The sequence below is a fragment of the Anoplopoma fimbria genome, chromosome 22 (genome assembly GCF_027596085.1).
Source record: "Anoplopoma fimbria isolate UVic2021 breed Golden Eagle Sablefish chromosome 22, Afim_UVic_2022, whole genome shotgun sequence".
NCBI classification, from domain to species: Eukaryota; Metazoa; Chordata; class Actinopteri; order Perciformes; family Anoplopomatidae; genus Anoplopoma; species Anoplopoma fimbria.
The window spans coordinates 13,471,435-13,488,713 of record NC_072470.1 but is presented as its reverse complement, the minus strand read 5'-3'; the positions used below and the strand labels follow the sequence as shown (position 1 = coordinate 13,488,713).

The 17,279-nt window shown below is 42.0% G+C and overlaps 1 protein-coding gene across 3 annotated transcripts; it reads left to right on the top strand.

The window, feature by feature from the left end:
* Positions 1-5,045: 5,045 nt before the first annotated feature.
* Positions 5,046-15,560, top strand: sts (steroid sulfatase (microsomal), isozyme S). 3 transcript variants are annotated; one of them, XM_054624009.1, is made up of 10 exons: positions 5,046-5,151; positions 6,876-7,034; positions 7,767-7,888; positions 8,160-8,282; positions 9,189-9,600; positions 9,879-10,015; positions 11,370-11,507; positions 12,742-12,901; positions 13,534-13,655; positions 14,590-15,560. In XM_054624009.1, exons 1-10 carry the CDS (start codon positions 5,123-5,125, stop codon positions 14,982-14,984), a joined length of 1,797 nt encoding a protein of 598 aa, XP_054479984.1. In that variant the 5' UTR covers positions 5,046-5,122; the 3' UTR covers positions 14,985-15,560. The 3 variants fall into 3 exon arrangements, with proteins under 3 accessions (XP_054479984.1, XP_054479986.1, XP_054479985.1); XM_054624010.1 differs by having other exon boundaries at positions 5,102-5,132; XM_054624011.1 differs by lacking the exon at positions 6,876-7,034.
* Positions 15,561-17,279: the final 1,719 nt, after the last annotated feature.

Below are 17,279 nucleotides of genomic sequence, written 5' to 3'. Positions count from 1 at the left end.
ATTCAAATGTCTTTCTTTTGTTCACGTGAAATTAAATGACCTCCTTTGTCCACTTTTACAAATAATTTGTCAGTTATTTGCAGAAGACTGTTTCCTGGCACCCTAACATGGATCGGCAGCGAGCTACAGAGGTCTGGTAAGCTCACATCATTTTAACTCCCCGATTCCTTTCATTTTCAAACTTGTAATCTCAGGCACCGAGTGACGCTGACTCAAGTGACATCACTTGAGGACGTGTATTAGACTTCACACAGCTCCCTCTTAAGAAACTTGGCATCAATTTTGTTCACACATATGCAGTGGTAGTCGTGGAAACAAACTTTGATGTGTAATAAAATAACTGCTGTATTCTCATTCAGTCTGCTGTCACCAGCAGTGCTAAATGCAAAGCTTGTTTTTGGTAGATGTTAACGGAAAAGATCCTTTAACTTTTCAGGCCCGCATTTACATTATTTCAGTTTTGTTATTCATGCAAAGCGAGTCAGCATCAGCGCTTCGATCGTCTTCTGCTTGAAGCAATGAGGGAAGAAGACAGAATAAACCTCGAGCTTGAAGACCTTTATAATCAGATGTTCACTACGAGCACATATAGCGACAGAGATCTCCCCTCAGCAACGTTCAGTGAGTTCCCCATCCAATGAAAGCTGGAACATTACTTATTTCTACTCTTTTGTATCCATGGTCTGAGCTGGTGAACAGAGAGCTGGGAGACTAAAGGCAAAGCTCTCCATTTAGCGGTTGAGTTTTGTTCTGATCTTCAGCTGGTCCTGAGCTGGTCACGGTCACTGAGCAGAGACCAGCAGAGGCTGTGGAGCTCGGTTTGAGCTACTGAAGAGAACTTCAGGTAACATAATAAATACTAATAATAAAGACTCCCTCCAGAGCCAGTGTTTGGTTTGTCCCTTCTGGGCTACTGTATCAACATGGCGGTGCAACATGAAGAGAACTATGAAGGAATACGGCCTATACTAAGGTTATAAAACATCACACTTCTTAGTTCCAGGTGGTTATACCCTAATGAAAACATAGTAAGGACTATTATAATGAATCCTACACACATGTCCTTTATCTTACAACTTGGGTCTTATTTTTGTAGTTTTGTCCATGTTTCTATCAGTAATAATGACAGTACACTCAACAAGTTAATAACTGACATCTGGGAACACAGTGACATCACTAATAAGAAGTCATGAGCAGATGGATGATCAATCAGGCTGGAAACAGGTGTGGATTTATAACCAAGCGGTCTGTTGTTAACATCAATCACATTTACAAACTCACGGTCAGTTTAGACAATCTGGATAATCTGTTGGTGTGTTTGAACCTGATGGATGATCGGACTGTGTGACTTTGTTCTATGATGTCACCATTCTGCCCAGAGAATGCAGTTTACTGGCATCACTTCACATTCTGTATTTTCTGTCCATCAACCTATCCCCTGTTGCCCGTAGTGCTGTTTTAATTCAAAGTGCCTCACACCAAATGGATGTTATCGGCATGCGTCTGATGCTGGCGTCTCCTCTCAGGTCCTTAGGTGTTCAATCTACCCGACCTGCAGGAGGCCTGCCTGCTGTGTTCTCCAGCCTTTGTGTTAGAGAAGGCTGACAACGGAGCAGTTTTTGAAGAGGCTTTAAAAGAAGAAAAAGGCTTTAATGCATCAGATAGTTCAGACAAGAGAGCAATGTTTTCGAGAGCCGTGTCAAGTGGAGCCGCCAGAAAGCTGCAGGGATGTGACTCGACTGCTCCTGACGAGGTTAATGGTTGAACTGTGGCAGACGGATCAAGGTGTAGTGAAGTGTGGACGGTCTATTATGGAGTGGTCAGCCTTGTTCCAGTGCACTCCTTTCAGAAACACATGCACACATTCATGTTGTATTTCATAGAATCTTCCTTTCCAGGAAGGAGAGTACGCTGAGCTCCAGTCTTTGGAGTTGTGATTTCAGAGGGAAACATGTCATTGAGGATCTCAGTTGTCTGCAACGTGGCCACTTCATTACTGCACTAAAATGTTGTTGTTTTTGTTCTTTTTTGTTACATTATAAAAGGAAAACTGAAACTAAGATTGTCCTCAATTTATGTGTTACAAAGCTAGAATTTTATAACCATTATTTATATTTTTCATAGGAGGATAAAAACATTTCTAGATATAATTTTGGACACAGTGTCTAAGGGTAGCAGTGTCTCTACCTGTTCTGAATGAGCACATTCAAAAATCCTGTCGTAAAAGGGGAAGAAATGAGGATTACATTACCTCATCACCGTAAAAAAACATTTGCAGATTTTCTTCCAAAGCCATTTTAATATTTAAAACTTCAGTACACCTTTGAGCCACATGAGGAATCTGAATGTTCATATTGTTCTGATAATTGAATCTAATATGAAAGACTTCTGTACAGTGTGTTAATTTAACTGATGAAATTAAATTACATCTTAATATATTTATTTGGTTTAATTTATAAAGTATTTCTTTATATGTTGTCAATAACACAACATGCAAAGAAGTTGTGATTTAAAAATCAAATATGTCTTCCAAATGTCTGGTTCATCTGTTCCAGATAATCTACAGGGATGTGGAAAAGGAAGAAAAATCATCATTTATGCACAAATTCACTCTTCTCGCGATTTATAGATAAGGCCTGTTATGAATTGGTCGCAATTTTGATGAATGGATTCCAGATTCAACTGTTAATAAACTTTCCATTGATATGTATTTGATCAGTAGATTTTTCCAATGTGTGATACAGATTTTGTGTCTTGACTTCCAGTTCATGAGGATAGTCTTCTCAGCTCTGATTATGGATGGAGAGTTCTCATCCCCATGTTACATGCATAAAGGTGTCTCCTCACCTGGCTAACCTTCACCACCTACACATTAGGATTATGTAAATTAGAAAAGTGTGGAAATAAAGCCAGTGACAGCTTTTGCACAATCACTTCATATCGTCATTATCAGTCCCAATCATAATGCAATATAAGAAAACATAAATACATTGTGTATTCAAACTTTAAACTTTAAATGATAACCACGGTACCACTGATTGTCGCCATCATTTTGGAAGCAATCAGTCTGATTGATGTAAACAATAAATATTGCGGTGAACTCGTTATGTGTAATGCTGCACGGTGGAACTGTTTGGACTGCATACATATAAGATGTTCAGGGATCCCTTCATCAACAAGATCTTTGATTCCTCTGTCAGAAAAATGTCTTTTCTTGGTTTTACTCTCAGTAATTCCCAAGGGAATTACCCACAATTCACAGCAATGTGACATTAAACATGGGTTACCCATAGATTGTATATAAGGTGTAACCAGTGGAAAAAAGGGAGACAAAGAGGACGGCACATGTGTGTTCAGCCTGACATATGAATGAAGACAACATTAAGGATTAAAGGTGGAACATTAAAACACGTTAAATCAGAGGAATGGAAGCAAAGACTTTTTTACACAGCTGATGTATTCATCAAACATGAAATGTTTAGACAAAAACAAGTCAAAAGATTATTTTACACTTTCTTATCATCTTTGTAAGGAAAAATGGAAACAATAAATTCCAACAATTATACATAACATGTTATGATGCTGTCATGGTAACATGATGATAACTATGTGTGAATACAATATGAATAGGTTTCCTCTCTCCTCGCATGGTTTCCTCTCTCTCTCTCTCCTCGCATGGTTTCCTCTCTCCTCGCATGGTTTCCTCTCTCCTCTTCTCTCCTCGCATGGTTTCCTCTCTCCTCTGGTTTCCTCTCTCCTCGCATGGTTTCCTCCTCTCTCTTCTCTCCTCGCATGGTTTCCTCTCTCCTCTCTCTCCTCGCATGGTTTCCTCTCTCCTCTCTCCTCTGGTTTCCTCGCATGGTTTCCTCTCTCCTCTGGTTTCCTCTCCTCTTCTCTCCTCGCATGGTTTCCTCTCTCCTCGCATCCTCTCTCCTCTCCTCCTCGCATGGTTTCCTCTCTCCTCTGGTTTCCTCTCTCCTCGCATGGTTTCCTCTCTCCTCTTCTCTCCTCGCATGGTTTCCTCTCTCCTCCTCTCTCCTCGCATGGTTTCCTCTCTCCTCTTCTCTCCTCGCATGGTTTCCTCTCTCCTCGCATGGTTTCCTCTCTCCTCTTCTCTCCTCGCATGGTTTCCTCTCTCCTCTTCTCTCCTCGCATGGTTTCCTCTCTCCTCTTCTCTCCTCGCATGGTTTCCTCTCTCCTCGCATGGTTTCCTCTCTCTCCCTCTTCCTCTCTCTCTCTCCTCGCATGGTTTCCTCTCTCCTCTTCTCTCCTCGCATGGTTTCCTCTCCTCTCTCTCTCTCTCCTCTCTCTCCTCGCATGGTTTCCTCTCTCTTCTCTCCTCGCATGGTTTCCTCTCTCTTCTCTCCTCGCATGGTTTCTTCTCTCCCTCTCCTCTCTCTCCTCTCTCTCGCATGGTTTCCTTCTCTCTCTCCTCGCATGGTTTCATGGTTTCCTCTCTCCTCCTCTCTCTCTCCTCGCATGGTTTCCTCTCTCCTCTCCTCTGGTTTCCTCTCTGGTTTCCTCTCCTCTCTCCTCATGGTTTCCTCTCTCCTCGCATGGTTTCCTCTCTCCTCTTCTCTCCTCGCATGGTTTCCTCTCTCCTCTTCTCTCCTCGCATGGTTTCCTCTCTCCTCTCTCTCTCTCGCATGGTTTCCTCTCTCCTCTTCTCTCCTCGCATGGTTTCCTCTCTCCTCTTCTCTCCTCGCATGGTTTCCTCTCTCCTCTTCTCTCCTCGCATGGTTTCCTCTCTCCTCCTCTCTCTCGCATGGTTTCCTCTCTCCTCTTCTCTCCTCGCATGGTTTCCGAGTCAGCTGACTGAGGACATCCAGACAGTGTGTGTATGTGTTTCATTATTAAACTGTACAGACTGTATGACATGATGACGTACAGGTCAGACCTTTAACCCAGAGACCAAGGTTCGACCCCCGTGTGACGTCCACGTTGATGTCTACGTCACCTTACTTAAACCTAACTGAGCTTGCTCTGAAGACAGACCTTTATTTTGAAAAGCCCGCACGCATGTCAGGAAATGAGCGGAAAACGAAACTAAAATGAGGAGCGGCTTTTGGAAAGACGTTGTATGATTATTCTTTGAACACACACAGTTCCTGCAGCAGGATACATGTTTTCATGTAGTTCTTTATTAAACATGTAGGTAATTATAAACATATTTTAAACAAATCTGCATGGTCAACTGTTAACTGGTTTTACTCTCAAAGCACTGGTGAGTCGGAGAAAAGGTTCCAGTTATTATGGGAATGTTACTGCCAGAGTCTCTGAAGACACGAAGTCCTCATGGTGGTCTCTGGGTGTATGATAATGCTGTGATGTCTCCTCTAGAGTCAACATGAAGTCCTCATGGTGGTCTCTGGGTGTACGATAATGCTGGGTGTATAATAATGGTCTGATGTCTCCTCTAGAGTCAACATGAAGTCCTCATGGTGGTCTCTGGGTGTATGATAATGCTGTGATGTCTCCTCTAGAGTCAACATGAAGTCCTCATGGTGGTCTCTGGGTGTATAATAATGCTGGGTGTATGATAATGCTCTGATGTCTCCTCTAGAGTCAACATGAAGTCCTCATGGTGGTCTCTGGGTGTATGATAATGCTGTGATGTCTCCTCTAGAGTCAACATGAAGACCTCATGGTGGTCTCTGGGTGTATAATAATGGTCTGATGTCTCCTCTAGAGTCAACATGAAGTCCTCATGGTGGTCTCTGGGTGTATAATAATGCTGGGTGTATGATAATGCTCTGATGTCTCCTCTAGAGTCAACATGAAGTCCTCATGGTGGTCTCTGGGTGTATAATAATGCTGTGATGTCTCCTCTAGAGTCAACATGAAGACCTCATGGTGGTCTCTGGGTGTATCTGATGTCTCCTCTATAATGGGTGGTCTCTGGGTGTATGATAATGGTCTGATGTCTCCTCTAGAGTCAACATGAAGTCCTCATGGTGGTCTCTGGGTGTATGATAATGCTGTGATGTCTCCTCTAGTGTCAACATGAAGACCTCATGGTGGTCTCTGGGTGTATGATAATGGTCTGATGTCTCCTCTAGAGTCAACATGAAGTCCTCATGGTGGTCTCTGGGTGTATGATAATGCTGTGATGTCTCCTCTAGAGTCAACATGAAGTCCTCATGGTGGTCTCTGGGTGTATGATAATGGTCTGATGTCTCCTCTAGAGTCAACATGAAGTCCTCATGGTGGTCTCTGGGTGTATGATAATGCTCTGATGTCTCCTCTAGAGTCAACATGAAGTCCTCATGGTGGTCTCTGGGTGTATGATAATGCTGTGATGTCTCCTCTAGTGTCAACATGAAGACCTCATGGTGGTCTCTGGGTGTATGATAATGCTGTGATGTCTCCTCTAGTGTCAACATGAAGTCCTCATGGTGGTCTCTGGGTGTATAATAATGGTCTGATGTCTCCTCTAGAGTCAACATGAAGTCCTCATGGTGGTCTCTGGGTGTATAATAATGGTCTGATGTCTCCTCTAGTGTCAACATGAAGACCTCATGGTGGTCTCTGGGTGTATAATAATGGTCTGATGTCTCCTCTAGAGTCAACATGAAGACCTCATGGTGGTCTCTGGGTGTATAATAATGGTCTGATGTCTCCTCTAGAGTCAACATGAAGTCCTCATGGTGGTCTCTGGGTGTATGATAATGGTCTGATGTCTCCTCTAGAGTCAACATGAAGACCTCATGGTGGTCTCTGGGTGTATAATAATGGTCTGATGTCTCCTCTAGAGTCAACATGTCCTCATGGTGGTCTCTGGGTGTATGATAATGGTCTGATGTCTCCTCTAGAGTCAACATGAAGACCTCATGGTGGTCTCTGGGTGTATGATAATGGTCTGATGTCTCCTCTAGAGTCAACATGAAGACAACATGGCTGCCTTCCTCTCTGCTGCTGATCACACTGATGAGCTGTGTGTCTCTTCAGGAGAGCAGGAAGCCCAACTTTGTCCTGATCATGGTGGATGACCTGGGGATTGGAGACCTGGGCTGCTATGGCAACACGACTCTGAGGTGAAACATGTTGGACTGATAGAGTGGTTAGTCTGTCTAGGAGCGACCTTTGACCCTGCTGACTGCTACTTCTGGAGCTCTGGATAATGAATAACTGTGCGTTTTCTGCTATGACGTATTTAACTGTCAGTGTGGAGATATCTATCTCTGAGGTAGCAGCCTCTCTAAAATGTCATGAAGGTTAACAGGTTTAGTTTGAATTCAACAACGACATTTAGAATAAATGAACCTATAAACATTTCCTTTCAGAAGTTCTTTTTCATCCCTAGTGACAGTAGATTCTGTGGATTGTCCAAAATAACTGGGAAAATGATTTTAGACAGAAGTTTCTGTTTTGTTCAGATAACTGAAAACCCAGATAATTCAAATGAAAAGGCCAGCCTGGCTCTAAAAAATACTTCCCTGGATAAATAATAGAACCAAGGTTTAAATCTGAATGGCTTATTGTAGCAAACAAAACAAAGAAGTTTGCTGCCTTTGTTGACATCTTTTATTTGACGGGAAATTATTTGTAATTTTTGTATTTATGCAAATAAGGTATTCAAAAAGTCATGTTTTGCCATTGATTTGGAAACGTATGTATTGTATTAGCACTAGCACTGTGAAACTGAAACCCAGATACCCAGGCCTGGCACGTGAGGCTTTTACTGTTTGAAAGAACAGAGCCTTTAAACAGCATTACATTCTTACATTTGCACAGTCATGTGACTGTTGATGAATTATGTTTTGCAGGACCCCCAATATAGACCAGCTGGCAGAGGAGGGGGTGAAGCTGACCCACCACATCGCCGCAGCGAGCCTCTGCACCCCCAGCAGGGCGGCGTTCCTCACCGGACGATACCCGATACGATCAGGCCAGTAAAAAGAAGTCTGTACTGACTGACACAGTGCTTCATGTTGGTCTGCAGTACGTCCACACCTCACTACAGAGACGTTCAACACAGATCACACAGATCTCTACTTCCAGCAGATATAGTATTCTAAGAAGGTCCATATGCAGCACACTGCAGTCACACACACATCAAACATTCTTTTTGTTTCCACGCTCAAGTGCTTTGTGATTTTAAAGAAGAAGTGACGTTCCTGAACTGTCATGTGGTTTAGAGTATGTTTCCTCTCCAACAGGTGTCGCTGGTTATCAAAGGCCTGGTGTCTTTTTGTTTAACGCAGCCTCCGGAGGTCTTCCCAGCCAAGAGGTCACCTTTGCTACTGTTGTAAAACAGCAGGGCTATGAGACAGCTCTTATCGGTAAATATCATTTATCCATGAATTCACAAGTTCTGAAATGTGGATATGTGTTATGTGCCAAAGGTTTTCGGCTGCTTGTTAACAACACATTATGACTCATCAGATCTGTTGTTCAGCTTCAGGGCTGTGGAATCTTGGGAATGTCGTTAGGAGCACTAAATGATTCTTCACTCTGATGTTTAGGAGCAGCAACATGTATTATAATTCAATTTAAATTGTGTTATCAATGTAGTGTTACGTAGTTAAGAGTTTAATAATAGTTTAAAGCTAACCAGTCAGGAATGACAGTTTTTACAATACTAATACAATACCAATACCTGACATTTAATGTAGCTCATCACATATATGGAGTGCTCAGGTTTATCACTAACAGGAGTGAGTCATGGTTGGCCTTTGGTGTGAAGACGTGTTCACATGCAGCAGGCTGGGCTCATCCACAGTCGTAGCTTTAACTACCAAAAATAATGTGCTGTCATTCGTAGATATCCCACAGAATGTTTTTTTATGTTATCCACGTCCTTTATACGTCCTGAACGAGGACGTATAAATATCACACAGCGGGGGGGCGGGGAGGTGGATTGGTCCAATAAACAGAGATCTTTTATCCAGGAGACCACAGTCGGTTCCCCGAGTGAAACCAGAAGTCAATGTTGATGTTTTTGTCACGTAACTTGCGTACTTCAGTGAAGCCACTTCCACTTCCGTCCATGAACCAGTGGGTGGCGTCACCATGACAACGTCCAACAGGTTGAATTTTCATATTCACATTTAGCTCAGAATGTATCCTGCTTGGTAGTCATGAAGGGCTCTGACTCACAGCAGATGTTAACGTCAATGTTTTTACACTGTTATGACACCAGCATTCACTTATCTTACTTTAGTTTTATTTTCCTCTCTTGTTTCCAGGAAAATGGCACCTGGGCCTTAACTGTAAGAGCCGTGGCGATCACTGCCACCACCCCAGCATCCACGGCTTTAACTACTTCTTCGGGATCCCCGTGACCAACCTGCGAGACTGCCAGCCTGGACATGGCACTGTTTTCCAGATCCATAAGTATTTACCGTACAGGACTCTGGTCATTGTCCTGGTCACTGCCGCCTCGCTCCACTACCTGGGCCTCATCGTCATACGCAGAGGGCTGATCCTGGGTCTGCTGTCTCTGCTGGCCGTGCTCACAGGGCTGATAGCAGGATTCATCATGATGATGCCGTACCTCAACTGTGTCCTCATGAGGAACCACAGAGTCGTGGAGCAGCCGTTCACATCTGAAAACCTGACACAGAGGATGACTCATGAGGCGGTGGACTTCATGGAGAGGTACATTACAGCTGATCCTCAGTCAGTCCTCTTCATGCTCTTGTTTAAGGATCAAACTTGCATTCTTTTTTACAGTTTCCAAAATGCTCTGCACCTGGTACTTGAATTATTAAAGCAGCAAATTTAGAAACAAAAAAAAAATGAAATGAATAGACCAAACGATTAATCTAATTATGTGGACTTTAATCGGCAGACTTATTGATAATGAAATGAATTGTTGGTTGCAGCCCTATTCCATTCTATTTGTTTTCATGCTAGTAATTCAACTGTCTCTGCAGGAACTCCGCCGGGCCTTTCCTACTCTTTTTCTCCTTCATCCAAGTGCACACAGCCATGTTTGCCTCAGCAGCGTTCAGAGGAACGAGCCGCCACGGCCTCTATGGGGACGCGGTCCATGAGGTGGACTGGAGCGTAGGTAGGTCACCAGAGTCTCTTATTAAGCAAAGGCTCGTTCATTTGCTGGTCTCTGCAGTTTTTATAAAGGTGTAAAAACCTGATGCTTTCACCACCTTAAGGAGCATTTTCATCTTCATTTTCACAAACCATGCAACCCCTTTCACAATAGGCCTTATCTTTAAACCATGAGAGCGAATTAGAGCGTAAAGGAACGTTCCTGACTGTTTTACTGCCATTTACCTATCAGCATATATTATGTTACATCGGTAAGCCATCCTTTTTGAAGAGATAAACCTTTGATAAATCACAACATTGTTTCATGGTGTACTGCAGATATGAATGTTGAGTAACAGACCATGAAAGAAATTCTGGAAACTTACTTGGCAACACAAATAAATAACATCTCCTGCGACCCACATGTGAAAAACGCTTTAGTGAGTTTTTAGTACAGCAGCAAGAGAGCTGGGCTAAGAAACAAGTGTTCCATAGAGGCCAGACTGAGAAATGAGCAAAGCATTGATCAGTTTTCACCGGAATGAACGGGACTATCAGCAGGAAGGTCTATGTGGGAGGAGTCAAAATAAACTACTTCTAGTATAATGAAGGAACATCATGGGATCTGTATGTGTTTTAGATTCTTTGGAACAGAGGAAGAAGATCTTTGGATACACACAGTAATCAATATGTTTTTTCAAATGAGCCTAAATATGTACATTGTGTTAGACAGCGCCCCCTGTGGCCACAAAGAATAACGGTTTCAATATCATTTATTTGTATAGCTCAAAATCACAAGTTTACAAATAATAGCCAGTATGAATAGGAGGAAGAACTGCAGGTTTGTGCTTGTGAGTTTGTTATCAGTGTTGGTGGATTTGGACCAGAAGGCCGCTGTGTGTGTTTGTGAGAACCCCACAACGCCACAACTGGATGATTATACCGGGGCAGATTATTATTATATTCCTTTATTGATTCTGGCTCAGTCCAGTTACACCCAAGGGAAGAATTCCTGAGATGGCTGTAAAATGCTCATTTTGGTGTAATGGAGGCCTGCAGTGACCATTTTAGTCTATATATCCTATTTCTTTCTATCTTATTTCTATAATTTTTATCTCATTTTAGTTTTGTATCTTCTTATCTTGTGTATCTATGGCATTCTAACCCTGTTTTTATGTTTATTCAGTGTCTTTTCTTTTATTTTAAAGCCCTCTGTGCCGCATTTCTTGTATGAAAGATGTTATACAAACAAAGTTCAATATAAGTATGAGTATTTTTATATGAACTCACAGTAATTGTTTCATTTCAGTTTAATTGGAATACAGAAGCCATAAAAAAGGTCTCTTAACATTTGCAGTGTGTATTGTATCTGTTCTCAGGTCAGATCATGCAGACTCTGGACAGACTGAAGCTGACAGAAACCACTCTGGTTTACCTGACCTCAGACCAGGGGGCTCACGTGGAGGAGATCTCTGCCACGGGGGAGGTCAACAGAGGATGGAATGGAATATATAAAGGTACAGCATGACGACAAACAGACATTCTTTAGGATTTTTATTTTGCGTTTCAGTCAGGAGGCTAACAGCAAAGGTTTAATCATTTAGGTTGGTGTTGTGGCTCTGGAAAAAATCTGAGCAATTCTTGAATGTCTCAATGTCTGAAATGAGGCAGCAGTGTAGCAGCGAGGACGTAAAGCTCAGCTTTAGATTCAGACTGAATGAGCACCACCTGTTGTGACAGACATAAACTGAGGGAGTATGGACCTTAGTATGGAAACTAAGGACTTCTGTGCCTTCTTGCTCCATTAAACCAGAAACATTACAAAGAAACACATACAAAGAGAAATGAGTTGGCCAAGAGCCACCACTATTTGAATTAAAGGATTAGAACATGTTCACATTGATTGACAGGTCGTTTTAGTCATGTAAAACTTGCCTATACTTTATCAGTTGCAAAACAAAAACAATGCTCTCATCTGTAAATTAAACTCACTATTCAGTCAATGCCTTTAAATATTTCTATCAGTGAAAGTCACAAAACTATTTACATTCCATATCACTTTCTCAAATGTTTCACTAAACACAGTCCACACCACTCACCATCTGTTAGCTACAAACACAACTTCTTAAACGGCCCATCCTTAAAAGTCGTTTTGAGTCTGATGAGGCTTCCACATTGGTATATCTTTCTTAAAGAAAGTAATACCACAACAGGTTTTAGTTTGGTTTATGAATACTAATTACTCTGGAAATCTTCAACTGCGTACAAACTACTACTCTGAAATTAGTACCATATCGCATGTTTACAACCAGGAAACTATAAGGAGATTATTATTATTATTAGGAAAAAGCAATGTTACTTTAAAACAATAATTCTAGACCATCATAAAGCATTAAAATCAAAATAAGAATCTTTTCTTTTTTCACATGTCAGACTAGTGGTGACCTGGTTTGTTCTGAGAGCAACAGGATCTTGTCATTGATTTGACATTGACTGCTACAGAAAGGTGATGGTGCAGATTCAGATGGATGTAATGGTTCTGTTTGGACTGAGCAGACCTGATTAAACGAGCACTTTGGTTTTATTAACCCCAACTATAACCCTAAGCAGCCAGCGTGAAGTGACCAGTCTTCAGAATCAAGTTGTCCCTTTGCTCATCAACCCAGAGCCAGACCCGACATGCTGAGTCATTCTAGCTGGATCACAACTGCTTTCATGACTCCGTGTTCTTCTGATTTTTGCTCTGAGCAGCAGGGAAGTCCACAAATTGGGAAGGAGGGATCCGGGTCCCGGGAATCCTGCGCTGGCCGGGTAACATCCCCCGCGGCAGAGAGGTCCACGAGCCCACCAGCAACATGGACCTGTTTCCTACGGTGGTGCAGCTGAGCGGAGTCCCAGTCCCAGAGGACCGGTGAGGCTGCACGGCAGTGAGACAGCTCCACCTCCACCTGTCAGTCAAAACAAGTGCATCCTGAGATCTAGGTCACATTTAAAGAGAGAGAATGTGAGCGATGTGAACAGGTAGAGGGGGTGTTTAAAGGAACCCAGATCTGCCGTTATGGTCCACAGTAAGGAGCCTGGAGTGTAGAAAGGCAGGAGGGCCCATGTTCCAGAGAGTTTTGTAGATTAGAAGTTTGAGATGGATGTTCTACAGGGAGCGAGAGTGTGTGTACATACTACTCAGACAAAGGACTACAACGTTCTGGCAGCAGCATGCTCACAGCTTATATAAACTACTAATGAAGATCCTCCACAGGTGTGCTCTCAGCAGGAGTCACCTGACGACATTACACACAGGTGTGACACTCCTGTCAACTAGAGAGAGAGAGAGAGAGAGAGAGCGAGCGAGCAAAGCAGGCACACAGCATTCATATTATGAGGAGACTGAAATAATAAATAAAACACTTATAAACACTCACACAGGGATGGAACTGTGATAGTATGAAGGGTGAGAAGATGAGGAACTCCTGATGGACAGGTAGGTCCTTACATGGTAGCTCAGAGATATGACTGACTGTTGACTTCCTGTCTTCTGGTCTCTAGGGCGATAGATGGTCATGACCTCATGGATCTGATTCAGGGGAGAGTCGAAAGGTCCACCCACGAATTTCTGTTTCATTATTGCAACATCCACTTGAACGCAGTCCGATGGCATCCCCAAAACAGTAAGTCCTAATCATCTTCAATCAGATGAACAAAAAGAAATAAACAGTTTATGAACTTCATGTGCACACAGCTGTAAAGAAATATGCCATTGTTTATTTTATACAAACACTGTACAGTATAGGTTTCTCTTTGAAGCACAAATGGGTTAAATAACACCAAATTAATTTTTAGACTTAGGAAATACTATGTACTGTACTACTACTACTGCAGTACTTCTGCTTCCAGTCTATAGGGTTTATCACAACAGCTATTATTTGCCTTTTGGCAGTGAAAATTCAGATCACAAAACATCAAACCCCAAAATGACAAAGTGTCTTAACATCCATGCTGATCTCTCTATGAAGACATATATTAACATCACAGAATTCATAGAACCGTACATACTCTCCTTTGGAATTGTAATTAGAAAACAGATTGAGAGCGTGCAAGCGTCAACGCAGCAAAGTGTATGATGAAAATGATCATTCATTTAAAACTATTTATAAGATTTGAGCTGTTGGTTTCAGCACATGGTGGAATTTAATTTGCTGATCCATTGTGTCAATGTTGCTCCTGAAGGCCATCGGTGTGGACTGGATGTGAATGAATGTTAGTTAGAGTCTGATGGTGGCACCTTGATGGTAGCCTGTCATCAGTGTGTGAATGGGTGAATGATATGTAACGCTTTGGAGAAAAGCGTCTGCTAAATGACTGTAATGTAATGTAATGTAATGTTTATCTTCTTTTATAGTAATAGAGCAGTGATGTCATCTTTACTTTACTCAGATGCACTTAAACATCTGAGACGTGATCTAAAACCTCTCACATCCAATCTACTGAGAACACTACTTTGATAAAGTGGATTATGTGGATGATCTATCTGCAGATAATTTAAACTGTGGTTAATATTTAAGTGTAGAAAGAAACAAGAAGTTTCATTTCATGTTTCTTTAGGTAGCTCAGTGTGGAAAGCCTTCTACTTCACACCAAACTTCTACCCGGAGAACGAGACGGCGTGCTTCCACACACATACCTGCTTCTGCTCAGCAGACTACGTCACCTACCACGATCCTCCACTGCTCTTCGACCTCACCAGGGACCCGTCAGAGACCACGCCGCTGACCCCCGACACCGAGCCGGCCTTCCACTCCGTCCTGGCGGTGATGGACGAGGCTGTGGAGACGCATCGGAGGTCGGTGAAGCCTGTGGAGAGCCAGATGTCCACATGGAACCTGGTGTGGAAGCCCTGGCTGCAGCCCTGCTGCTCCACCCTCACACAGCTCTGTCAGTGCCAGCAGGATGGAGAGGGTGTAGTCGGGGACAAAACAGAGGATCATGTAAGCGGTTAACAGTGCAGACCAGAAAAACACTGTTGTTAGTCCAGGTCATTCACCTGAATCATGGAGATCCATATTGTTTTTGAAAATCGCTGAAGTGACTTTTGTGTGAATGAAAGTCTTTGACATGTGAGAGAGAAGTGAGATGGTTTGATTCCCTGAAACCTGAGCGTATAAAGTACGCTGACCTCTGCCTTACAGAACAACGCATTACAGATAACATGACAGACTGTTTAAAGCCACCTTACTGATATGTTATGGTCGCTAAACTAGCTAGCATAAGCTAACTTCATAGCATTTCTAAACTCAGTTACCACATTAAAATGTAAACAAGTACATTTTCAAAAGGACGGTTCACATTTAAGGTGCTTAATATTTGAGTATTTCTATTTTCTGCTACTTCATACTTATACTCCACTACATCTCAGAGGGAAATAGTGTACTTTATACTGCACTACTTTTATGTTACTTTGTAAAAGTTGTAGATTCAGATTAACAATACAAATAAATCAATAAACAAATTGTGATGGGCTTTATTGGTCTATATATATACAGCGGGTAAAATAAGTATTGAACACGTCATTATTTTTCTCAGTAAATATATTTCTAAAGGTGCTATTGACATGAAATTTTCACCAGATGTCAGTAACAACCCAAGTAACCCATACATACAAAGAAAACCAAACTAATAAGTTCAGAAATTAAGTTTTATGTAATCAAATGGAATGACACAGGGAAAAAGTATTGAACACATGAAGAAAGGGAGGTGCAAAAAGGCATGGAAAGCCAAGACAGCAGCTGAAATCTATCAGTAATTAGAAAGCAATCCTGCCCCTTGTCAGTGCAAATGAATATCAGCTGGTTCAGTCCCAACTGATGGCCTATAAAAAGGTGTCTCATTACCAAGGTGTCACACAAGAAACATCTCATGATGGGTGAAAGCAAAGAGCTCTCTCAAGACCTTCGCAACCTTATTGTTGCAGAACATACTGATGGCATTGGTTACAGAAGGATTTCTAAACTTCTGAATGTTCCAGTGAGCACTGTTGGGGCCATAATCCGGAAGTGGAAAGAACATCATTTCACCATAAACCGGCCACGACCAGGTGCTCCTCGCAAGGTTTCTGACAGGAGTGAAAATAATTATCAGAAGAGTTGTCCAAGAGCCAAGGACCACTTGTGGAAAGCTTCAGAAAGACCTGGAATCAGCAGGTACAATTGTTTCAAAGAAAACAATAAGTAATGCATCAACCGCCGTGGCCTGTATGCACGCTCACCACGCAAGACTCCATTGCTGAAGAAAAAGCATGTTGAAGCTCGTTTAAAGTTTGCTGCACAACATTTACACAAGCCTGTGAAATACTGGGAGAATATAGTCTGGTCAGATGAGACCAACATGGAACTCTTTGGATGCCATAATACGCACCATGTTTGGAGGTCAAATGGCACTGCACATCACCCCAAAAACACCATACCAACAGTGAAGTTTGGAGGTGGAACATCATGGTGTGGGGCTGGTTTTCAGCATACGGCACTGGCAAACTTCATATAATTGAAGGAAGGATGAATGGAAAAATGTACCGAGACATTCTTGATAAAAATCTGCTGCCATCTAGCAGGATGATGAAGATGAAACGAGGGTGGACATTTCAGCAAGACAATGATCCCAAACACTTTTCCCTGTCATTCCATTTTATTACACATAACTTAATTTCTGAACTTATTTGTTTGGTTTTCTTTGTATGTATGGATTACTTGGGTTGTTACCGACATCTGGTGAAAATTTCATGTCAATAGCACCTTTAGAAATATATTTACTGAGGAAGATGGGGACGTGTTCAATACTTATTTTACCCGCTGTATGTATGTGTATATATCTCTCTAATACTTACCTTTTCTAAATTAAAAGAATATCCTTACCACACAGTAGCACTTACCTACCAAACTGTGAAAAGATTACCAATACCTACCTGTTGGGTCGCAAAACTGGACCAGCTTCCTGCTTCTGGAAAAAATGAATAAAACATTATAACAAAGGACTCAATTAACATTTTTTTCTAACTTGGTCTCCTTTATTACTCAGTCTCTCTATTCAGGGGTATTTTCCTCCTCCTTTTATCCGTTTATTCATGATTGTTCATCTGTTCCATTTTATTGTTCTTATTCTTTTATTTCTCCTTTCTTTGGGGTGGATCAGGGTTTCCCTAACCCTTCAAAGTGCTTCCAAATTCTCATCTATGAGAATTTGGAAGCACTTCCTAACCCATAACTCTTCACAAGAAGCACACAGGGACATGGGACCAAGTC

Excerpts from the sequence above, each read along its gene's own strand:
- sts (XM_054624009.1), top strand. The coding sequence starts at position 5,123 with ATGTTTTCATGTAGTTCTTTATTAAACAT. Across the intron at positions 7,889-8,159 it reads ACGATACCCGATACGATCAG|GTGTCGCTGGTTATCAAAGG; the intron begins GCCAGTAAAAAG and ends CCTCTCCAACAG. Across the intron at positions 11,508-12,741 it reads ATGGAATGGAATATATAAAG|CAGGGAAGTCCACAAATTGG; the intron begins GTACAGCATGAC and ends TGCTCTGAGCAG.